Source organism: Panthera onca, chromosome A2 (genome assembly GCF_046562875.1).
Source record: "Panthera onca isolate mPanOnc1 chromosome A2, mPanOnc1 haplotype 2, whole genome shotgun sequence".
Taxonomy (NCBI): Eukaryota; Metazoa; Chordata; class Mammalia; order Carnivora; family Felidae; genus Panthera; species Panthera onca.
Window position 1 is genome coordinate 154,754,119 of NC_138340.1, and position 25,380 is coordinate 154,779,498.

General features: G+C 47.4%; 1 protein-coding gene and 1 long non-coding RNA gene across 7 annotated transcripts in view; one reads left to right on the top strand and one right to left on the bottom strand.

The window, feature by feature from the left end:
• Positions 1–25,380, bottom strand: part of DENND2A (DENN domain containing 2A) — a 101,920-nt gene that overhangs the window by 14,656 nt on the left and 61,884 nt on the right. For all 6 annotated transcript variants that reach the window (XM_078438613.2, XM_078438611.2, XM_078438605.2 and 3 more), the window contains 6 exons: positions 24,905–25,092; positions 20,311–20,420; positions 19,284–19,353; positions 17,886–17,963; positions 11,338–11,478; positions 9,498–9,646 (listed from right to left, as the gene is read on the bottom strand). In XM_078438613.2, the coding sequence (XP_078294739.2) occupies positions 9,498–9,646; positions 11,338–11,478; positions 17,886–17,963; positions 19,284–19,353; positions 20,311–20,420; positions 24,905–25,092 (736 nt within the window). The remainder of the gene's footprint in view (positions 1–9,497; positions 9,647–11,337; positions 11,479–17,885; positions 17,964–19,283; positions 19,354–20,310; positions 20,421–24,904; positions 25,093–25,380) is intronic.
• On the top strand, positions 8,077–10,236 carry LOC144614586 (uncharacterized). Its single transcript, XR_013552433.2, has 2 exons — positions 8,077–9,291; positions 9,393–10,236. It is a non-coding gene; the product is annotated as an uncharacterized LOC144614586 (long non-coding RNA).

The following is a 25,380-nucleotide window of genomic DNA, read 5'->3' on the forward strand; positions in this document are numbered from 1 at the left end:
AGGTGGACAGAGATGGTTCAACTGGAATTCTGGTATGTTCCATTTTTTACTGGGAGGTTGGCTTTCACTCCCAAGGGACTAGAGGGACCTTAAAGGAGACTGTAGGAAAGAATTCCCTGAATGAAGCCTCATGTATGAAACCTGTCTCTTTTTACAGGACATTTGTTGTGAGCTCCTAAACAGAACTTGGAGGGAGAGTGGCGGGTCCCCACAGAGGGCGCTGTCTGGCGGGGTCCACCTCAGCCATCTCTGAGGCTCTCACTTTCCACTTGCTACCGGAAAATAAAAATGCAATGCTCACGCTGAAGAGTTCATTTACATTTTAGAGTTGTGGTTTAAGCACTTTTGACCCCAGGGAAGTTGTAAAATCACATAAGTTTAAACCTGGAGCCACCTTAGAGATAGAATTCATCTTTTGATTTTTTTTTTTTTTAAGTAAGCTTTATGTCCAACGTGAGGCTTGAACTCACAACCCTGAGGTCAAGAGTCCTTTGCTCCACCGACAGAGCCAGCCAGGTGTCCCTCCTTTGGAATTCTATAGCTAAAGAAACCTAGGCTGAGGTTGACCTCTGAATTCAGGGTGGGGAGCAAGGCGGCGCCCGGGGCCCGGAGGAAGTGAAGAGATCCCGAGAGAGGAATGGAGGCCTGAAGAGGCACAGAGAGAAGCCTTTTGTGGTTTTCTCAATCACTGCAATAGAAAAACAAATCAGTTTAACTTTTTTTTCCCAAGTCAAAGAAAAGGCCTTCTGCCCTTTTGCTTTCTTGTGGCCTCATGGTTGGAAGGAGAAAGCGCGATCGGTGGCTCGCTTCTCTCTGCTGCTAGAGCTCCCTGTGGCTCCTAGGGGAACCCTAAGTGGGCGAGGCCCCCGGAGGTCAGGCAAGCCCCCGTTCAGCTGCGGGGAGTGTGCACCGGCTGCACAAGGAAGGCAGTTGGAACCGGTTAGGAAACACGATAAGCAGTGCCAGCGCTAGCCTCACACATACAGTGGGGGGGATACGTGTTACTGAGGAAGATCAAATTCACTCTTGCGGCTGGAATGCACTGACCTAAAGGTCACCAGAATTCAATTCTGAAGGGGACCCACGATGACAACTCAGCCGGGGACCCCGTTGGCCATGTAGGTAGGCGCTGCCACTGCCGTTTCTCCGAACAAGTGGTTTCTGTTTGTTTTCAAATCATCTGATGTGCTGTTGCAGCTGGAGCCCAATGTTTCTGCACCTGGTTATCATTAGCACCTCCGGGCAGGCGCAAAGGGGGCCCGGTGTGCTCACGACAACAGGTGGGCAGGGATGAGGAGTGTCTCATTCCTCTTGCTCGTTAGCCCACACCAACACGCTAAAAACAAAACAAAACAGAACAAAAAAAAAAAGCCCCAAAGGACAAAAATACACCTCCCCCTCTTGAAATACTGGAAGGAAAGGTCAAATTCTGCCAAGAGTACAGTGACAACTCTTCCCCCAAAATAAGTGGTAGAGGAGGAAAGAAGGGATTATTCTGAGTGTCGCTTGTGCTTTCCTCGGTCTCTGCTGCAAGCCATAATGACATTTTATTCTCAGACTCGTGAAGGTGAGTCTCCATGGGGGTGGGGGGTGGTCTCTTAGGAATATGGAAAGAACAGGTTTTGGTTTGGGGGACACAGAGGATGACTTTTCAAGCAAGCTCGTCACATGCCCTCCCTGAGCGGCCTGCTGGTTGGAGGAGAGGCAGGGTTTTTGGAGGAAGTCCTAGGAAGAGAGCCCTCCCAGCTGGCTTGTGTTACGTGGGGGTGGAGGAAAGGAACACCAGCCTGCATCTGGGATCAATTTGTACAAAAGCAGGGGAGGGAGATGATGCCCACGTGCGAGGCTGGCTGGGCCACAGGGTTTAAAGATGGGCACAGGGGAGAAGGGCCAGGTCCCAGAATGCTTTGCTACTTGGCAGTGCTTCACGAGGGTTGAAGCATTAGCCCAGAGCCACTGGGATGCGCCTGTGCACGCTCAAGTTCTCCTGGACGGGGGTGCGACCAAGCCCCTGTGCCACAATGTGGGCTTACTATGTTCAGCAACCTTTCAGCTCATCTGGGAACCAGAAAGAACAGAGCACAGAGCCTCCTGTAAAATGGTGCCAGAAAAGTCAACAATGAGTTTCCTGAGTTAGACAGACTCCCCAGGAATTTCAGGAATGACCCATCAGCATCTGTTAGTATCCCAAGCAAGGCATCTCTCCTGGTGCATCATTCCCAGGAACTGGAGTGAAAGGCGAACTTCGGTCTGCTCTGGTGCCTGGGGAGACCTAGTGGGAGATGGATGGCACTGGCTGCTATATTTCCATTGCCGTACTTGTAAACCTGGAAGTGACGTGTAGCTGAATTAAACAACAACAACAACAACAACATAGGCTGGGCCTCAAGAAAACTGGGCCAACTGGGTCTGCTACTCCCCGTATGCTCTCAGGTAAAAGCCCTGAACTTCCTCATCTATCAAATAAGTAAATGGACTAGATAATTTCTAAACTCCTTCCAGCAAAATGTTTACAAACTACAAATCTACGAGAGAAAGCCAGGAACTGGGAAGAGCTGGAAATTGAAAAGAACTACACCTGGTCATCGGAAGTCAATTCTAGGGCTCGTTAACGGAGATAGGACAGAACAGCAACAGTGAACTAACAGACAAAAGCAGTGGAGAGGTTTTGAGTCCTGGCAGTAAGTTCCAAAAAAAGGCGGTAACACAAAGCAAGCACGCCTGAGAGCATGTGACCCTGAGATGGGTTTGGAGTAGAAGACAATTTGTGGTTATGCTAGTCTCTTAATCCGGCTCCGCATGTCATCTTTGGTGTTCATATGCAAACATAGGTAGTTGACCCTTCATATTTAATCAGACTGATGTCATTATGTTACTAGCACTGTATTTTTCATAGAATTTTGCTGATTTAAATGTATGTACCTCTGTCAGCCACGCTGAGGACCTCTGAAATAGTATCTTGTTTTTGTTTTGTTCTACTTTTTTTTCTTTTTAGTGTTTATTTACTTTTGAGAGGGAGAGAGTGCAAGTAGGGCAGGGGCAGAGAGAGGGAGACAGAGGATCCAAAGGGGGCTCTGTGCTGACAGCAACGAGCCCAATGTGGGGCCTGAACCCACGAACTGCGAGATCATGACTCGAGCTTCAGCCATCCAAGGTGCCCCCTGAAGCAGTAGTTTGAATTTTTTTAAGCTTATTTATTTTTGAGAGAGACAGAGAGAGAGAACAGGAGACACAGAATCCGAAGCAGGCTCCAGGCTCTGAGCTGTCAGCACAGAGCCCGACACGGGGCCCAAACCCACAAACTGTGAGATCATGACCTGAGCCAAAGTCGATGCTCAACTGGCTGAGCCACCCAGGTACCCCATGAAGTACTATTTTGGATGCCAGGCCACCAAGGGGGCAGCTACCAAAACTGCAGGTCGGCCTCAGGCAAGCTCATTGCCTAGAGAGGGCAGGCTCACAAAGCCAACCTTGTCTCAGACAGACGGTAAGCATTGCTGAGCACAACTGGTTCTAGGCAGGACAGAGGACTTAGGCTTACAGAAACCGATGAAACAATGAACCGACAGGAGCACACAAAAGGATGAAAATGCACAGCCACCTACGAACTTATCTGTGTAGTTACCCAGGTGTGGAAGGCAAGGCGCAAACTCCGGTATGTGTCAAGATTTGACCACCTGATCCTACTTATCATCAGCCAACAGTCCCTTGGCTTCTAGCCTTCATGGACTCCAGAAAGATAAAAGTGAATTTCTTAAATGTTAAAAATCTGTCCCATCTAAAACTTTTGTACAGATTTGTTTATGTGCAGCTCTGACTTCACTATTCAGCCTGGTCTGTAGATGTAGTCAAAACTTTGGGAATTGAAATTAATAAACTAAAAAACAAAATGTTTACCATCGGGGCAATGAAGAAAGGGGTATGAGCAAATATTTAGTTGGGTTGCTATGACAACAGAACAAGCCATCACAACAGCATTCTTTCCTTTCCATCTGTCAAAACTTCGGCTTGACAGGGCCTTAAGAAACACTCAGGGTCCACCCTGAAGATGAAACGGAGCAAAAATGTTATTCTAAGTTTGATAGATTTTTGGCTCGACTTAAAACTCTTCCATAACTCATTCAGCATTTGCCACAAGTCCCTGCTATTTCCGCCTGCAGTGTGCAGACTCCCCGGCAATGAAGACTGAGAACGCTGTGTGGCAGGGGAGGGAATGGCGGAATGACTACGGGCCTAATGCAGGCCCCTGTCCACCCTGGGAAGCCACGCGGCCACTCCCGGAGCTTGTGGCATGTCCTGCTCTCATGCGCTGTTCTGCGGTGTCACAAGGTTTGGGAGGAATCAGGAGAATGGGAGGCTTGCTTCAACGTCTGGCTGGACAGGGCTGGAAATGGGAGCATGTGCGGCGGTGGGGGGGGGGGGGGGGAGTACTTTGCCCAGTGAGGAGGAGGAAAGCCCCCCCACCCCACCTCCCGCCACAGGAGCTTATGCGGGAGGCTCTCTTCCTGCACCTTCCCAGGTCACACAACTTGCAGCCAGCCACTGTCCCCCAAGCTCTAGTTTGTCATGGCCTGGCCAGAGAACCCTTCAGTTCCTTATGGCTCTTTGCCCGTAAATCAGGCAGCTTTAGGTGCACACAGATTGGTCCTGGAGGTACAGCTGGGAAGCAGAGCAGGACGGAGAGGACAACATGGCTTCTGGCTTTTTCACGCAGCAGCGTCACACGTGTGATGTTCTTTGGTGGAGTTTCTGTGCTTTGATCACTAGCTATGTCACTTTTTTCTTTTTTAAAAAGAATTTATTATTTATTAAAACAAAATTTTTTGAGACAGAGCAGGAGCATGAGAGGGGTGGAGAGACAGGGAGACAGAGCAGGAGCATGAGAGGGGCGGGGAGAGAGGGAGACACAGAATCCGAAGCAGGGTCCAGGCTCTGAGCTGTCAGCAGAGCCCGATGCAGGGCTCAAACTCAGGATCCGTGAGATCATGACCTGAGCTGACGCTGGACGCTTAAATGCTGAGCCACTGGGGTGTCCCTATTTTATTTCTCATTTTAGAGAGAGAGAGAGAGAGAGAGAGGAAGAGAGGGAGAGGGAAAGAGACAGAGCTCAGCACAGAGCCTACCCGATGTGGGGCATGATCCCACAACCCTGGAATCAAGACCTGAGACAAATCAAGTCGGGACGCTCAATGGACTGAGCCACTGAAACGCCCCACGATTTTATTTTTAAGTTATTTCTACACCCAATGTGGGGGTCGAACTTACAACCCTAATGATCAAGAGTCACATGCTCCACTGACTGAGTCAGCCAGGCATCCCAGCGATGTCACTTTCTTACAGGTGAGCCAGGCTTCCCTGTACTGGCTTAGCTGGCCTGTTAGGGAAGGGGTCACAACCGAGAAACCCAAAACTGAGGCCTCCAGAAGTAGACTGTTCAAGCTGTAAAAGGAGGTGCAGAGGGCCCCAGCTTTGGGCACAGTCTAGGTCAGAGGCCCGGGAATCCTGGAGAGGACCCACAACATGGTGTGTATTTGTCTTTAACCGAAGTGATGTTAAGAGGGGCATTCAATGAGCACACAGTTATTTCGGCATCACACCAGCTCTGAAGTGTCTAGGATTAGAATCGCAGACGCCAAATAGCTGGGACAGGCTTCCCAGGTGATTTCTACTGAACAGATCAACCTGGGAGAGGAGAGAGCCTACCGAGGGCAGGGAGATGTGGGCTGGCAGTGCTGACCTTCCCTCATCAGCGTGTTCACAGAGTCAGGCAGCACTTGAGCTGGAGAGGTCCTGCAGAAATTAGATGATCCCTCCCCCACGGCACAGCTGGACACACAAGGTGGTCATCCCCGGGGACACTTTGGAAAGCACAGGATGCCTGAGGAGGGGAGTCCTAGGTCAGGAATGGGGCCCTTAGCAGGTTCTGGGCCAGGGTCACTGGGAGGGCAAGGCACAAAGGAGCACAGTCCCAGGAGGCCCAGAGCACTCTGACCGTGCAGCCGGGAGTTTCAGAGCTAGGAGAGAGTGTGGGGGTCATCTGGACCCACCTGCCTTTCCAGGCCCCAGATGAAGGCCATAAGAGAGGGAGGGCCTGGGGAGAAAACCACAGAAGTCTCAGCTTCTTCCGTAGACAATTCTAGCCTAACTGCCAAGCACAAAGGGGGTCTTAATGGCATGTTTTTAAAAAGACTTTCCTTATGGGGGCGTCTGGGTGGCTCAGTCGGTTAAGTGTCTGACTTAGGCTCAGGTCATGATCTCACGGTTTGTGAGTTCGAGCCCCGCATCGGGCTCTGTGCTGACAGCTCGGAGCCTGGAGCCTGCTCCAGATTCTGTGTCTCCTTCTCTCTCTGCCCCTCCCCCACTTGTGCTCTCTCTCAAAAATAAATAAATGTAAAAAAATTAAAAAAAAAAAAAAAGACTTTCCTTATAGATTTCTGTAGGTGGGGTCACAGGCATGGCCGCCCTGCACCCTACCCCCCCCCCCCACCCCCCGACCAAATGAGGCCAGCTCCTCCTCCTTCCTTCTCATTTTCTCTGGAGCCAGGCTGCCTGTGTCCCAGCTCTTCCACTAACCTCTGGCTCGCTTGAGCAAAGTGTCTTAACCTCTGTGTGCTTCTTAGTTTCCTAATAATAGAAGCTATGTGATTGAGTTGTCAGGAGTCTGAAAGAATACAGGTCAAACCCTTCCAAGAGCCTGGCCCAGAGGCAACATTCCAGGGCTCCTAACGGTTGCCTGTTGTTACTGTCCTCTGGCTCCCGCCTGCTGTGTTTCCTTCTTTTCCAGCCTCAGCTCTGTGGGCCTTTATTTATTTATTTTTCCACCTCTTCAGGTCTGCATGGAACTCGTGTTGGATAGAAACATAAGTTATTGGGTAAGAGAGAGAACACTGTGAGCCATTTGTAACAGGAAAAGTACGGGCTGCCTTTGGGGCCAACATGACATGGGAGCCCAAGCAGGTCAGAATGACAAGGGACCTGGGTGCAGACAAGCCCTTGTTTCATAAATGAGGAGACCCAAGGCCAACAGTGGAGGATGTTCAGGCTTCCTCTCTCCTGGGGGCGGGGGGTGGGGGGGACACCCCTAGGCCCCACGTCCTGTGTGATGAGAGATGGGCTGCAAGTCTGAAGGCCATGAAGGGTTTAAAAATGTAATTAAGATACTTTCCATACACACACACAGCAGTTAGCTGCACTGTGGCCCAGCCCTGGACCCAAGGACAGCACCAACGTTCTCCATGTCCCTGCAGCATCCACGGTTGCCATCTTACCCCTCTCCCCTCTCACGGGTGTTTGCTTGTCCAAGGGACTAAGTCTCTACCGGCAGAATACCAGGCATCATGGAAGCTGGGGACACTCCAAATGCCTCCAGTCTGACCACATTGGTGACCTGTCTTCCCCACAAAGCTGCCCAGAGCAGGAGGGGAGGGGATGGTAGACCTAACAAGATGCAGCCACTGGGCAGGGTCCATTTACAGCCATGGGGCTCCTTCTCTTTCCTTTGTCTCCTTAGAGCAGTTCTGTGGGAGGGGCTTTAACCCATCAACCCAGAAATGTGTCCAGGGAGGGGGTGGGAGGGCGAGGTGGTGGTCTCCTCCCAGAGATCTCTGTCCTGAGCCCTTCCAGCTGTCTTGGTCCCCTAAGCCTGACACATCCACTCTGTTGCCCTTCAGGGATGCATTTGTCTTTTACCCTCTCTGTTCTCACCTCTCTTGCATCGTACTTTGACAAGAAACACAGATGATATTTTGTGTTCTCCTCTGCCCGGGAGGAAGCCTGGGGAGGGCACACTCCTCTCCAGCCATGCCCATCAGCCTGGATTTTCTCAGGCTGGACCTTCCTGAGCCTAACATCTTCAGCCCAGAAGCAAGCTCCTCAGGGGACTGTCTGGCTCCATCGCCAATCCTGGTGGGCAGCACGTTTACTTGGCTGGCAATCGCTTCTAGCCTAGGCCTTTCTGAGATTCCCCACTCTCCCCTCCCCCACGGCCGAGCCTGAGAATTCTACTTCTGGGGGACAGAGTGGGGCTTCCAGAGAATACAGACAGCTACTAGAATGTCCATGAAATCCGACCCTGGCCACTGAAGGGTTATTACTCCTCCTCAGCTCCCAGAGCCCCAACCTTGAGAACTCTCCCGTCTGAACTCCCCAGTGCCCAGCGAGCTTGGAGAGCTGCCCGCGCCCAGCGGAGTGCCGTCCCGCTTCCTGAGCGGACCCCAGTGCACAGGGAGTGCAATAACCACGACAGTAAAAGTGAATAGCTTGCTAAAGGCCAGGGTGGGATCGGGCTGGGAATAGCCAAGTGGCTGCTATCCAGAGAGGAGCATCACCAAGATGACCAGATGGGCTGGCGCGGGAGGAGAGGACTGGATTCCATTTCCTACCACATTCCTGATGAACTCCACGTTCATACCTTCTGTCCTTGCCATTCCTCTTTCCCTGTTCCTCTTCCTCCCTTTTGTTTTCCAGACTTGGGAGTCAGATTTCCTCTGCAAACCACGGTTCTTTAATTTTTGTGTTTTTGGCATCTCTTCTCTCCAGATGGACTCCTCGGTTGGCCTCATCTGCTTTCACTGGTTGGCTGGCCCATCTCTGACTGGGTCCCACATCTCAGCCCCTCGTGGAGTTTCACTCACTGCCCGTGCCGCTGTGCCCTCAGCTCCAAAGCAAAGAAGGCTCTGATTCGGTATTTTGAAAGGAGGAAAATGCCAGGAATTCTTTTTTTTTTCTTCCTAGTTTAGAATTAACTCGAATCCCTACCTGTATCTCCTTCTGGCTCTTCCTTACTTTGTGACGTGGGCTTTGCAAATCACTGAGTGTGACCCATAGGACGTGGGGGGCATCCTACCAAGCAGCGAGCAGGTGTGTGTGACTCTGTGTAATTTATTTTAGCACTGAGAGGAGGGGGCGTCTTTGGGATACATCTGTGCTCTAGCACAACCCTGCAGCCGTCTGTGAACCTTGGCTCCCTGCCTCCTCCTGGGCCTTCCTCTCTGGGCTCAGCTGCAGCCAACGGCTTTGCAGTTCCTGAAGGTGTCACGCTCGGCCTCCGGCCTCCTTGCCTTGCTCCTTTCGCCTGGAATGTGCTTTCTACTTGCTGTTAGTCTGAGGACTCAGCCAGAACTGGCTTCCTCTGAGGAGGAGGGCCCTCCTCCTGTCTAGGACACACTGCTCTGGGAAGCCTTTACAACACAGTACTGGGTGGTCTGCTCAGTTCTAGAACCGTCGGTCCCCCAGCACACGGCAGAGAGCCCAGCACACAGTGGAACGGGTGGAAGGCAGGCTGCAAACCAGGTAAGTGTGTAGGGAGGCGTGGGCTTACCCGGTGTTTCAGAACCGCTGTGCCTTACAGATCTCCACTCCTCGCTGCCCACTGACCCGCACTCTTCCCTCAGGGTGCTTCCTTGGCAGTCCCCGACAATCACCTGCCCTACACGTGCCAGCCAGCCCGAGACCGACTGTCATTCAGACACTTTAGTAGGAGAGGCCACGGTTGGTACCTGAGCTTGTCTGCGATGAAGATGACCCTCCTTTCCAGAAGCAGGGAGGCAAAAACACAGAGCAGGTGGCGGACGCTGAGAGAGGAGAAGAGAGACTCAAAGTCTACGTGTTCGAGCCGGGAGTCCAGCGGGCGGCACAGTTCAATCACCTGCCGGGGAACAGGAGCAGCCGTGAGGAGGGGCCGCACCACAGGCCGGGGGCTCTGAGGTCCTCAGCAGGGGGCACCCACTGGCAGGGGAAAAGGCAAAGGAAACAAGGAAGACAAGGCGACTGGGGAAAAGAAAGATCCTAGGAGACTGGGGAGCAGGTACACTTGGAAGTGACTCTGTCACAGTTGAGTGTGAGGACAGTTCGGATGGAGGTGGGGACATAGGGTGGCAGAATCAATGGCCCTTGACCCAAAATGGCTGGTGGCTCTGGCTGGCGATGACATATTGGACCACGCCCCTCCCTGGAAGTGCCATGACTGTTGCTATCCCATCACTTAGAGTCCCACAGGGAAGTGTCTGCCTCACAAGGGAATTTTACCTGCTGGAATGGAGTCATGGGCTCACGGAGAAGGACCAAAAGATCCAAGCAACACTTTCAAGACTCACTTCCTCTAGAAGGCATTTCTCAGTGAGCCCAACCCCATACCAGTCCCTTCCCTATGATGTGTCTTACAGCTTGTATGTTCAGTGGGCATAGTTTCTCATTCTGTACTTGTTGAAATGTTCCCCAATTCATCTCAAGTCACTACTCCTGTGTGTGCTTTTCTTCTTCTTTTTATTTCTTTTTTTAAAATGTTTATTTATTTTTGAGAGAGGGAGAGAGACAGAAAGAGCGCACACGAATGGGGTTCGGCAGAGAGAGAGGGAGATACAGATTCTGAAGCAGGCTCCAGGCTCTAAGCAGTCAGTGCAGAGCCCGACGCGAGGCTCAAACTCACAAACCATGAGATCATGACCTGAGCCAAAGTTGGACGTGTAACTGACTGAGCCACCCAGGCGTTCCTGTTTTTCTCTTTTAATAGCTGACTCCTTCACAGTGAGCAGAGACCAGTGTTTTACTCTGAGCACCATGCCTGCCCGGTGTTGCCCACACAGTGGGGCACGTTAATGTTAATATCCCTATGGCCAAGTCGCCTATATCTGGTATAGGACAGTGCAAGACTCTCCAGCAACAGGGAGAATGCTTCTCTCTGCTCTGGGAAAATGAGTTGTGGCAGAATATCCCCTTCCCATCCTCCCCTCCCCATCCTCCCCTCCCCTGTCTCCAGAGGTGACTTTGCTTTTTCAAGGGCTTTTGGAAATAAATAGATACTCAGGCTGGATGGGATGTACCTTCTGATGTCCACAGAGCCATATAAAAGGAATGGGAAGGAGAAAAACAAAATCCTGCATTCAATCCCAACCCAGCCAAGGAGGGGAACATGCCTCAAAGTCCTAGACAGGTGAAAAAAAAGTAGTACCTGAACTTGTCTTCCCTGAAAATAATCTATCTTACAATATGAAGTTATAGAGGTGACGGAGACCAAAAACATAAATGGGTTCAAATGTTATCTATGAGTGTAATGGGCTATTAAGAGTAGCTAAGGATGTTCAATGCAGGTCCCTAACCTGTGGGGCCAAGGTCATGCAAAGAAACACCATATACTGCCAGGACATAGTTCTGGGGATGCTGTCTGGGAATGAATCCTCGAATGGATAGACAGGACTTGGGGTGGATTTTACATGCACCTGAATGTGACATCAGGCGATGAGACAGACCACTGAAAGCCAGCCCCTTGCTTGGTTTACTGGGACTTGGCTGTCTGGGCCATTGTCTCCTCTAGGAGACAATAGGAATCTGATGGCTTACCTCAGTTCCTGATCCTGGCAAGAAGTTCTTGACGACGATGGTCTTGCCCAGTGCTGGGAAAGGGGCCTCCATGACACTCCTCATGAGGGGCTGTACCAGGGCAGGAGAGATGCCTCGTCGCTTTTCCACCTCATCCAAGATCTGCAAGGGTCACCAAAGCAGCTTAGCTATCCTGATGTCAGGGTGCCAAGGTATTGCTCTGTTCTCGATGAAGTGGGCCCACCACAGCGACTGAAGAATTATGGGGAAGCCCTGCTGTCCTCATCAGGCCAAACTTTAAGCGTCTTTCACCCCATACGGTTTTGTCCCAAATCTCCTTTCTGTGTACCCCTCCTCTGCCTTGTGCCTTTGCAGTTCTTTCCACCAAGGGGTGAAGTTCCTTGACCCGCTTGACTTTGGGTTTGGACATGTAACTTACTGGGCTAACATATGCATTTTTAATGGGAGCGATATTGTCCCTAAGGGGATAAAAATTGGTTCTTGGGGATGGTGATGAAAAAAACTTAGATACTATAATGGTTTGTAAGCCTTTTAAGGGGCGACAGTACATAAAAAGATATACAGTATATCTGTGGATTTAAAGTTTCTCTGGGGGTAGCCATTAGGGAAATGCAAACACAAACCACAATAAGATTCCACTTAACACCCATTAGGAGGGCTATAACCAAAAGACGGACAATAGTAAGTGTAGGCAAGGAAGTGGAGACATTGGAACCCTCATGCACTGATGGTGGGAATGTAAAATAGCTAAACAGTCTGGCAGTACCTTAAAAGGTTAAACACAGTGTTACCATATGACTTAGCAATTACATTTCTAGACATTTACCCAACAGACATGAAAACATACGTCCACACAAAAACTGGCACATTAATGTTCACAGCAGGGGCACCTGGGTGGCTCAGTCAATTGAGCCTCTGACTTCGGCTCAGGTCATGATCTCATGGTTCGTGAGTTCGAGCCCCACGTCAGGCTCTGTGCTGACAGCTCAGAGCCCGGAGACTGCTTCGGATTCTGTGTCTCCCTCTCTCTGCCCCTTCCCCACTCATGCTCTGTCTCTCTCTGTCTCTCAAAGATGAATAAACATTAAAAAAAAAAAAACACAAAAAAACCTATTATTCATTGTAGCCAAAAAGCGGAAATAACCTAAATGTCCATCAGCTGAAGAGTGGATAAACACAATGTGATGTTCCATTATATGCCATAATCAGCCACTACAGGGAATGAGATACTGATTCATACTCTAGCAGGGATGAACCTTGAAAATACTAGGCTAAGTCAAAGACCCGAGTCACAAAAGGCTACTTCTTGTATGATTCCATTTGGATAAAAACTCCAGAAGAGACAAATCCATAGAGACGGAAAGCAGACTGCTTTCTGGAAGTAGAAAGTGACTGCTAATGGGTATAGGGGTTTCCATAAAAATGTTGATAAAAATGTCCTATAATTGTGGTGATAATTACACAACTGTGTGGATGTGCTAAAGGGTGAATTTTATGGTTTATAAACTTCATCTCAATAAAACTGTTATTCTAAAAAGGTCTAAATGTAAGACCCTCCATAATCTAGTTGTGGATCAAAGAGTTTTAATAAAAATGCCATTTATAGGGGTACCTGGGTGGCTCAGTCAGTTGAGCATTTTTTTTGTTTATTTAGAGAGAGAGAGAGAGAGAGAGAACACAAATGGGGGAGGGGCAGAGAGAGGGAGATACAGAATCCAAAGCAGTCTTCAGGCTCTGAGCTATCAGCACAGAGCCCGACACAAGTATTGAAGACAGGAGCTGTGAGATCATGACCTGATGCTTAACCGGCTGAGATACCCAGGTGCCCCATCTCTCTCTCTTTTTTTTCATGTTTATTTATTTTTGAGGAGGGGGACAGAGAGAGAGGGAGACAGAAAATCCAAAGTGGGCTCTGTGCTGACAGCAGAGAGAGCAGAGAACTCGATGCAGGGCTCGAACTTACTAACCGTGAGATCATGACCCGAGCCTGATGCTTAACCGAATGAGCCACCCAGGTGCCCCAAGCATGGAACTCGTGATTTTGGCTCAGATCTTGACCTCACAGTTTGTGAGACTGAGCCCTGCATCGGGCTCTGTGCTGACAACACGGAGCCTGCTTGGGATTCTCTCTCCCCCTCTCTGTTCCTCCCCTACTCACGCTCTCCTTTTCTTTCTCTCAAAATAAACAAATTAACTTAAAAAACCCATTTATAATAATATCACGTGTAGGTATTGAACTCTTGAAATATGGCTAGTCTGAACTGAGATGTGTGTTATAAATGTAAAAACAGTAGATTTCAAAATACAGAATTAAGAATGTAAAATATCAATGACTATATTGATGAAGTGCTGAAATACTAGTATTTTAGATATATGGGTTAAATAAAATTTCTTATTAAAATTAAAAAGATTGTACGTGTGGCAGTTCCTCAAAAAATTAAATATAGAATTACCCTACCATCCAGGAATTTCACACTTAAAAGGGTATGTATTCCCAAAATTTGAAAGCAGGGACTCAGACATCTGAATGGCCATTTTCAGGTTAGCATAATTCACAATATCTAAAAGGTGGGAACAACACAAATGTCCATCTATGGATAAACAGATAAAGAAAATGTGATATATACAAGCAATAGACTGTTATTCAGCCTTAAAAAGGAAGGAAATTCTGACATATGCTCCAATATGGATAAAGCTTGAGGACATATGCTAACGTGATAGAAGTCAGTCACAACAGGATAAATATATGACTTCATTTACATGAGATCCTGGAGTAGTCAGACTCACACAGACAGAAAGTGGAATGGTGGGTGCCAGGGGCTGGGGAGAGAAGGGAACAGGGAAGTTAGTGTTGAATGGGTGCAGAATTTTAATTCAGGATTGTAAAAAAATTCTGGAGATGGATGATGGTGATAGTTGCACACAATTTGAATGAACATAATGCTAATCAACTGCACACTTAAAATGGCTAAAATAGGGGCGCCTGGCTGGCTCAGTCGGTAGAGCAAGAGAGTCTTGATCTTGGGGTTGTAAGTTCAAACCCCACATTGGGTATAGAGATTACTTAAACATAAAATCTTAAGGGGCGTCTGGGTGGCTCAGTCAGTTAAGCATCCGACTTTGGCTCAGGTCATGATCTCCGGGTTTGTGAGTTCGAGCCTCACGTTGAGCTCTGTGCTGACAGCTCAGAGCCTGGAGCCTGCTTTGGATTCTGTGTGTGTGTGTCTCTCTCTGCCCTTCCCCTGCTCATGCTTGGTCTCTCTCTGTCTCTCTCAAAAATAAACATTAAAAAAAATAATAAAAAAAAATAAAATCTTAAAAAATGGCTAAAATAGTAACTTCTATGTTATGTATATTTTAGCACAATAAAAAATAATATGACAAAAAAATTAAAAAGAATTTTATGAGGGGAGGCAATGAAGGAGGAAAAAATCTTTTTTAATATTTTTTATTTTTTAATGTTTATTTATTTTTGAGACAGAGAGAGTGCAAGAGAGGGAGGGGCAGAGAGAGGGAGACACAGGATGTGAAGCAGGCTCCAGGCTCTGAGCTGTCAGCACAGAGCCTGATACAGGGCTCAGACTCACAAACCACAAGATCACGACCTGAGCCCAAGTCGGACATTCAATCGAGTGAGTTGCCCGGGTGCCCCAAAGGAAAAAAAAAATCTTAGAACTCTGGCTAGGTGGTAATAACAAAAGGATGAAGAATTCTGAGGCAGAAGTGACAGCGTGCTAGGTCTAAGCCTAGGCCTCAGGAAGGCTGCCTTACGTGTCTCCGCGGCCTTCTGGGGCTTCTGCCACAGCCACAGGAACTGCTGGAAAACTGCACAGGCCAGCTCGCTGTCCAAGGAGGATGACAGACATGTGAGCCAGCCCCAACCCCAGCCTTGCAGCCTACAGCAGAGACCAGGCAGCCCAGGTCAGCCAACCCCCGGCCTACCCACAACACAAGAGTGAGCCCAGGGGTGGGGGGAAGGGGGAGATGAGCTGAGCTGAGCCCCGGCCGACCTGCAGGTCTGGAAGAATAAATGATTGCTGCTTTAAGCTACTCTGGTTTGTTACAAAGTGTGACTGTAGTCATATTTAATGATATACCTTTCTTCAGAGATTCTGAGAGGTGTTCCTTTTTTTTTAATGTTTATTTTTGAGATGGCGGGGGGGGGGAAAGCGTGTGCAGGACAGCGGCAGAGAGAGAGGGAGACAGAAGATCTGAAGCTGACTCCAAGCTGACAGCAGACAGCCCGATGTGGGGCTCGAACCCATGAACCATGAGACCATGACCTGAGCTGAAGTTATACACTTAACCGAATGAACCACCCAGGCGCCCCTGAGAGCTGTTCTTCTTTTTCTTTTTATATTTTATTTATTTTTTGAGAGAGAGAGAGAGAGAGAGAGCGCGCGCACAAGTGGGGGAGGGGCAGAGAGAGAGGGAGACACAGAATCCAAAGCAGGCTCCAGGCTCTGAGCCGTCAGCACAGAGCCGGATGCGGGGCTCGAACCCACAAACCATGAGATCATGACCTGAGCCGAAGTCAGTTGCTTAACCGACTGAGCCACCCAGGCACCCCTGAGAGCTGTTCTTCTTAAAGATGATTCCTCTTCTTTTGTTTTTTGTTTTTGTTGCTTAAGTAGTCTCCAGGCCCAATGTAGGGCTTGACCTCACAACCCTGAGATCAAGAGCTGCATGCTCTACCAACTGGGCCAGCCAGGCGCCCCTGATTCCTTTTTCTGTACAAAAGGACAATTTGTCATTTTAGTCATCCTTGTCCCTCACCTGGAAATAGGCCGAGTTTATAGAGATCAGTTCGCTAAAGCTCTGTTTCTGGTTCTATCCAGCATATTTGCTGTGTGGTCTTTGGCAAGTTATCATACACACCCTTCAATATCCCCAGTAACAAAACTACCATGAAAACACAGAACTGCACACATACAGTATGTTAATACGTTTACTTGCTTGTCAGCCCCTGTCTACGACAAAACAATGGGGCTCATGTGAATTCCAAAGCTGCCACTGGACGCTAGACTAACTCATGGGAGCGGTTCCACTTCTCCCTTTCATAAGCATTCTCTGAACAGCAAAGGCTGTGACCTACAGCCTTATTTCCATGTTTAAACCCCCCCTGGGTGGGGGGGGGGGCGCCTGGGTGGTTCATTCTGACTTTGGCTCAGGTCATGATCTTGTGGTTTACAGGTTTGAGCCTCATGTCAGGCTCTGTGCTGACAGCTCAGAGCCTGGAGCCTGCTTTGTGGATTCTATGTCTCCCTCTCTCTCTGCCCCTCTCCTGCTCATACTCTCTCTCTCTCTCTCTCTCTCTCTCAAAAATAAATAAAACATTAAAAAACAAATTTAGGGGCGCCTGGGTGGCGCAGTCGGTTGAGCGTCCGACTTCAGCCAGGTCACGATCTCGCGGTCCGTGAGTTCGAGCCCCGCGTCAGGCTCTGGGCTGATGGCTCGGAGCCTGGAGCCTGTTTCCGATTCTGTGTCTCCCTCTCTCTCTGCCCCTCCCCCGTTCATGCTCTGTCTCTCTCTGTCCCAAAAATAAATAAAAAACGTTGAAAAAAAAAAAAAAATTTAAAAAACAAATTTAAACAACCCCTTCAGAAAGACCCGCATGAGCAGCAATGCATAGCTTTCCTAGAGTCTGCAAATGACCAACTTCAATGTGAAAGGCTTACCACCTCACTGGAGTGGAGGGAGGGACACAGACAAGTTGATATCATCCTTTATTTCTAACAGACTTGAATAGAAGTATAAGTTCTACCAAGGCAAGAGGTTACACCAGATCAGTAGAAGTCAGGCTTCCTCTGAGTATAAGCGTATGGTGGGCAGGAAGTAGACTTATTTCGGAATGATTTTAGGAAATGCTGCTTTCCATCCACGCACAGTAGACATAGGACTTAAGTTCTCAAAAGAAAGCTCAGACTAAAATATATGCTCAAGAGGAACTTAAAATCAATTTATGGATTAGATGGTCATGTCTGGTTAATGTAGGAAATGAATGTTGGATTATACCTAATATTTAAGATGATCATATATGATAGTAATTAGCTTCTCTCTACCCACCGAATAGTAGAATGGATGAGCCAATTCAATACAGCAGTTCCTAGGTCTTGATACATTGGCTTATCTTCCCAAAAAGAGGACCAAATTACATTAAGGATTTTGATAGATTTAGAGCACAATTACAATAATAAATCTCTCACACACACAACACGCATATTATATACACAGATACTTAGACATCCATCCATTATAGTGGCCTTTCTGTCATGCAAAAGCTAATATGACAAAAGGCAGGGCTGAGAAGTACGAAGGTAAACCATAAGGAATATTCTGGGAAGATCCTCCACCCCCTTCCATCCTCCACCTGCAATTATTTTGACTCTCCCCCCACCCCCTTTTCCTGGGCACCAACCTTCATCAGCTCTCATTTCCAGTATCAGTGACAAGAGAAGTGGGAAGGAAAATGTCAGGATACGCTTATAAAAGTACCAGGGGTCCAGGTGTTTCCTGTGTCCTCCCTCCGCTAAAGCCCCAGTCCTCACCTTTGAAAAGAGGCTGAAGCACCCCAGGCGGCTCACGATGCAGTAAACTTCAGGGAGACGCTTCCCTTTGCCACCAGGCTTTTTGGGGTGAAACACAAGGAAATCATGAGTGTTAGCACTTCAGAGAAGAGAACCCAAACATTTTTAAGTGCATATCATGTGCCAGATGTTTCCACACACGGAACCTTTTGAAAACGCACTGAGGTAAGTAGTTACCCATACCCCATTTTATAAGTGGGAAGCACTTCTGGCCATGTAGTATATATATCTTTCTTCTCTTGAAGGGACCAAATTGAGGGTGTTGTGCATACAGGAGGCACTCAAAATGGCCCATGGAGCAATAAAGGAAGGAGGCTAAACTTGTTCACCCAGATCCCTGTGGTTCCTCTTAAGGAGTTACCTTGAAACCACATGTTGCTTATTAGAATGATAATTCCAAGTCAGAAATCATTCCCAAAAAATCTTTTTGGAAACTGCCTTTCCAAAGCTAATTTGGAAACCAAATTCTTAAGCTAATTTCCAAACCAAAATGAAAATCAATCTCACTATGTCATAGTAATTTTATCAAGAAAACTTATTATCCCACTGAACTTATTTTTTTCCCACTTAACTTTTTAAATTGCTACCCATACTTTTTATTCACTATTAATTCAACAAATAATTACTGAATATACCTTCTGTATGCTGTGCATTATTCTTGACTCTAAATTATATCAGCTTATTTCAAAGACTCAAATATACTCAGAGGGAAACGATTTGCTTCTACTGAAGATTTTCAAAAGAATGAGTCTCAAAAAGTCAAGCTCTGAAATGGGTTAGCATGGTCATTTCATTGGAATCCAATCCTGACTTAAAAATTTTTGTTAATGTTTTTATTTTAGAGAGAGAGACAGAGCGTGAGTGGGGGAGGTGCAGAGAGAGAGAGGGAGACACAGAATCCAAAGCAGGCTCCAGGCTCTGAGCTATCGGCACAGAGCCTGACATGGGGCTTGAACTCATGGATGGTGAGATCACGGCCTGAGCCGAAGTTGGATGCTTAACCGACTGAGCCACCCAGGAGCCCCTGAAGAACACACTCTTGAATGATCTGCATCATGAACAAGAGAACTACCTTTCTTTGGCCCTTAGCAGCCATTATGAATGTGCACTATAAGCTCTCTGGGTCTGTGTAGCATGTTTTATTAGAAAGGACATTTGGCTTAAAGAGAGAAAGGCCTTTCATTTGGCAAGGAAAATAACGGAGCAAGTATTTTCTTCTTAAAGGAGACAGAACTGTTGTTCCCTTCTACCCGTGAGACTTAGGTGATTCCCCCAAATCTTCCATGTTTTTAACTCCCCTGATTAACCTGTCACACTTCCTGCCTCTTCTCCTGCAGACTGAGAGCTGAATGTACTAACCAGCAGTCTTCGGCAGTAACCGAACCTTCTGCTCCCATCTTCTCCAGTTAAGACAAATGAGAAGGTTTCACTGTGGTTGGGGAAACAAAAGTGCATTACAAAGCAGAACACAACAAAAGACACCAGGCAGTGAGCAATCACAGGGACCTGCCTGTGTCTGTCCTGCCCGTCCATCTCTGTGCAGGGCCTCTGTGCGCCTATAGTTTTGGGGTCTGTGTTAGGGAGAGGGAGACCCAAAATGCCAGTGCACCCTGAGAGGAATGAGGGATTTTTCTTCACCCTGAGCTCTCAGAGCATTCTATCACCTGAACCGTCCCATTGCCCGAAACACAGCAGTCACCGATGGAGAATCTACTGTGACTCCTGCCCCCAGTGAGGTCCAGGAGGAGATGGCCTTTGCTGTCCTAGGGATGTGACTCAGTAAAGGAGCAGCTGAAGACTGCGGCAGTTCTGTGCCCCCCTTGGAAGTGCCCCTCGGGTGACCCTCCCTGAGAACTGTCTCTTCAGAGCCAACCGGAAGCTCAGACTGCCCTTAGAGACTGCTGGGCCAACTTTCAGGAACATGGCATCCCTCAAACACAGGGTATGCAGCCTACTGAGTTTGGTCAATTGCTGACACATCCGATAACAAAAATTTTGGTATGTGACAATGTGGGTTAAAGCAGAAATGTAAACCCAGTCCAAGTAACAGCTGGATGGGCTATTAAAGAAATGTTTCCAGGGACAAGGGACAAGGAAAGGGTGATGGGTAATGTTTCTCTAGCATCTCCTAGACCAAGAATTATGTTTGCCCTTCACAAAGGCTTATAAACCAAATGTATGCCCACGTTCAGTGGGCATGCTTAGCAAAGTGATTCGTATCTTCTAAAAGATACCCATTTTAAAACACGGTGGGGAAAACCTCTAGCCTGGGGCCCATCGGGATCGCTTAATGGTAGGATTGAATTATGACATCTGCCATCTCTGATGCCCTCCCTGGTTCTTGCCTTAGTTTTTCGGGGTAGGGAAGGGAGACACCAGCACATACCTGGTAAATTGCTGGACAGGAGTCCAATCCTTGGCATCAGGGAAACAGAATTGGGGGATGGCCTTCAGCTGGTCCTCAGCCTCTCTCATGAACTTGAAAGACCTTTCCAACTGCAGGGAAAAGGGTGAGAGAAGGTTGGGGAATAAACCCCAGCATGGTGGAGAGAGAGGCAGATGTTTGGCAAGACCACATCTTCCACCTTCCCACGGTGGAGACCACCACCTTAACCTTGGGAAGGGTTTGCAGCTCAGTCTGCTGGGGCCTTTTTTCCCCAGGGCACGGTCAACTCTAGTCTCATGGGGCAAGTCAGGAGAAAAAAACTGGTCTTTTTTAGAGAAATATCTTTGATGTTTAACATTCTGGAATATAACTATTTTAATCAACTAGGAAAAAGTGTCATAGCAATCCCCTTCAACTAGGAGACTCATGAATCTGCAGGACAGAGCCTCAAATCTGGTCTTCCAACTTCTGGGCTCAAGAAAGCCTCGATCCATGCAAAGACATTTTATGACACTTCTTAGTGAATACATCCAGTCAAATTATATTATACTGTAAACTTCAATGAATTTCAATGACCTTGAATGTCAGAATCAAAAGGAAACTAGACATCATCAAGTGTGATATCCTTTTTTTTTTTAGTTTTTTTTTTTTACTGTTTATTTATTTTTGAGATACAGAGAGAGAGAGAGAGAGAGAGAGAACGCATGAGCATGAGGGAGGAGGGGCAGAGAGAGAGAGGGAGACACAGAATCCAAAGCAGGCTCCAGCTCTGAGCTAACAGCACGAAGCTAACAGTTATATGGGGCTCGAACCCACGAACCATGGGATCATGATCTGAGCTGAAGTTGGACGCTTAACTGACTGAGCCACCCAGCACTCCATGACATTCTTATCTAAGAGATACGGAAATAAACCCTAACCTGTTAAGTGACTTGCCCATGATCACACAACTTGTGTGGAATCTAGCTAGGAATCTTTTTTTTTTTTTTTTTTAAATTTTTTTAAATGCTTATTTATTTCTGAAAGAGAGAGAAAGACAGTGTGAGGGGGTGGGGTGGGCAAAGAGAGAGAGGGAGAGACAGAATCTGAAGCAGGATCCAGGCTATGAGCTGTCAGCATAAAGCCTGACAGGAGGCTTGAACCCACGAACTGTGAGATCCATGACCTGAGCTTAAGTTGGACGCTTAACCTACTGAGCCACCCAGGTGCTCCAGGAATCTTAATCTCTAGTCTCTCAATCTCTGTCTCTCTCTGCTTTTTCTGACATCACAGACTGGATGAATATCCTCTTGTTAAAAAACAGAACAAATTAGGGGCGCCTGGGTGGCTAAGTCAGTTAAGCGTACGACTTTGGCTTCGTTGTTTGTCAGTTTGGGCCCCGTGTCAGGTTCTGTGCTGACAGCTCAGAGCCTGGGGCCTGCTTAAGATTCTGTATCTCCCTCTCTCTCTGCCTCTCCCCTGCTTGTGTTTTGTCTCTCAAAAATGAAAAAACATTAAAAAAATAAAAAAAAAAACCAAACTAGAAAAATAAAACCTACTTCTAGTATGATTCTCCTTGGGCTAGAGCAAATATAATTAAAGTTGCTACTAATATTAATGGTTGAGACAACTATCAGTGAATGAAACACAGCCATCATTTATAGACCTAAAGCCAGTCATTAATTGTCCTTTGGTTTTTGTTCTTCAGAATCAATAGTCACTACTGAGAGAATAATGGTTCCCTCTTCCATCCATGATGAAACATAACAAATGAGATTCCAGCTTGTCCAGGAGCAGTTTTTGAGTTGATAATTCACTAGCTCAGACCGTTGCCAAAGCATTAATCTTGGCTACCCTTGGATAATCTCACAGAGAGGCAAATACCTGCTGGGTGTAGTTGCTGGAAGGGGTCATTAATCACCTCAGAGTGAAGGCCCATAAACTCCAAAGAACACAAAAGGAAAGAACAATGACATTTTTCCACAGTGGAAACCCTTAGAGAACTAAAGAGTAGGCCTTGTAGGGAGGTGAGTTCCAGCACTTTTTGACTTGGCCCATCCTTGTGGATGCGCCCACCCTCAGATCACATGCACGACACACATACGTGTGTACACACTTGTACCTTGTCATCAACATAGGCGTTATCAACCCATATGTGTCCATGGGTGCTCTTACATGCACACAAGCTCATTTATGGGAAGTGAGACATAAAGAGGTCTCTCACAAATACGAGCGATCATAAATGGCTGGAAAATTTCCCAGTCTGCATGAACTGTCATAAAGATAATTACATGATACCAAGCATTTTAATGGAACATGGCAGGCATGATCTCTAGTGTGCAAGTATGGAGGGGAAATCTTGGTCAAGGTGACCCTAGAAGTGGGGGATAAAAACCATAAGAAAAAGTTAGAAGGGAGGAGAAAGGAGGAAGCAAAGGTAAGAAGATATAAAATAGCCTGATCTGTAAAAATGCATGCACAGAGTGATCACACAGCATTCAAAATAGAAATGTAAAGAAACACTGGCAACAAGATACATTTCCAACAGAAAGAGACTGGTTAAGTAGGGCATACCCACATAACAGAGCTTTATATAATTAAAAAAATGTTTTACAATTTATAGGAAATATGTTTATAAATAATGATACATTTAGAAAACACGATGCAAAGATTACACAACGTACAATATCAATTTTGTTAGAAAATTACACTATGAGAGGGGTTCTGGGTGGCTCAGTAGGTTAAGTGTCTGACATCAGCTCAGGTTATGATCTCGTGGTTTGTGAGTTCGAGCCCCGCGTGGGGCTCTGTGCTGACAGCTCAGAGCCTGGAGCCTACTTCACATTCTGTGTCTACCTCTTTCTCTCTCTGCCCTTCCCCTGCTCATGTTCTGTCTCTCTGTCTCAAAAATAAACTTTAACAAAATTTAAAAAATGAAAAAAAAAAGAAAGAAAATTACACTATGAGAAAAGTCTGGGAGGAAATATAACAAAATGCTAACAGCAATGATCTCTGTGGAGTGGGATTATAGAGGACTTTTTCTTGATACATTTCCAGATTGGTCCGCTTTCCAACAATGACTATATATGTTTCCGCTCAAAAGTTTTATGTGGATGTCTAGGAGCCTGGGGATTCCAGGTTGGAAACTATAAGCATTCAATAGTTATAGTGATTCAATCATTAATTCATGAATTAAGGCCTTTATTCCTGAAACACTGATTAAATATTGCCACGAGTACAACACCGTGCTAGGCCCCGAGGGAAGTAAACAGGATAAAAGAACAGTCCTCTGTGCCTGGGTGCTTGCTCCGTGTGGGCCTCAACCAAATGTGGGCATACTCATAGCTTTGGGGTTTTCTGGACACCATCCCTGGAGGTCAGCTGGACGCAGGTGAACAGAGCCAGTCTGGAGGGCTGGTGCCCATGATTTCCTTCAGTGATACCTAGTTTCCGTCCTAAACTCCAAGGACCTGATTACTGCACTGGACCACAGTGGACAGGACAGAAGGAAGCTGGCCCAGCATAGATGCTGGGATGATGCTTGGGCAGTGGCAGCAGAAGGAGGCCCTCAGACGACCAGGACACATCCTCCCTCCCCTCTTCCTGTCTCTGAACACCTTCGTTGTCTGAAGGCCACGTACAGTGTCACATTCTGCCTCAAGAGTCTTTGTATGCTTATCTTATGACCTCCTGTCAGAGTGTAAGCTTCTTAAGGGCGGAAAACATATTCTGCTCATCTTTGTAACAGTAGGGCCAAGCAGAAAACAGCTTGAATGTAATAGGGTCTCAGTAAATTCTGGGTGGACTGAATTGAAATGTGGTGGAACCCATTTAATAGTGATGTCAAAGACTAAGAACAATATATATAGATATATATATATCGGTATATATATATATAACAATATATATATATAGATATATATAGATATATATAACATATCTATATATATAGATACATATATAACATATCTATATATCTCTATATATAGATATATAGATATATATAACAATATATATATAGATATAACAATAATATATATATAGTAGATATAAGAAATATATATATATATATTATTGGCCATGCTATTTTAGGCTTTACTGAGTGCCAGTGCATTTTGGGTACCTGATTTAATGTATGGTAAAGCCACATCCACACAGCCGCGAACCATGTTAGACTTAGAACGGGATCCTAGCACACCTGGTGCACACCCAGAGGTGCACAGCACACGCACAGATGTTCAGCAAACACACACTCCCAGGGGACGGTCGTGTGGCTGATGGGAAAGAGGCTTCTAGGATAGCCTGGGGAGAGACGTGGCTGCATAGGGAGATGGGGAGGACAAAGAAGCTGGTAGGGACAGCACAGTGACCACAGGAAGTGAGTCAGTGTTTTTGTCCATACTTGTGAGTCTCTGAATCTCCCACCTCTTGGGACCTCCCAAGTTCTCCAGCAGCAGCTTTTTGCATTTGATATACCCTAGTTACAACCCGCGTTCAAGATTCCAGACACCAAGCGCCCCTCAGACTCCCACACCTCCCGGAAGCCACGAATACCAGCACGAAGTTGGCAAGAACGCCGCAGTCCCCTGGCAGGCCACAGAGGCCGGGCCCATACCTTGAGAGGGAACTGCTGGGTGAGTTCTGGCACATACGCAGCCCCGGCCTGCTTCTTATGCAGTGACACGACCACAAAGTACTCGAACAGCTGCCTCTGCTGGTACTCCATGAGCTCCCGGTCAAGGGATGGGTATCTCGGAGCCTGCTTCAGGCGTGACTTCACATTGACCAGGCGCTGACTGTGAGCTAGGGGGACAGGGACAGTGAGTGCCAGTGCGCCACTGTCTTCCCAACGAGGCACTGCACGGGGCGGTGACAGCCTGTGTGTTCCTTCCAATCCTAAAAAAGTGTTCCCGCATTTAACAAATTAGCTCAGAGCCCTTTGTTTGGGGTCCCTGCCAACTTCGGGGCGAGCCACACTGGATAGGCCACCCGGCTCGTGGGGGGCGCGGAAGCCCAGGACGCGGGGGCTCTGCTCAGCCATGGGTCTGTTGTGTGGACTCGGTGCAGTGGTTTGAGTAATCTTTGCGTCCC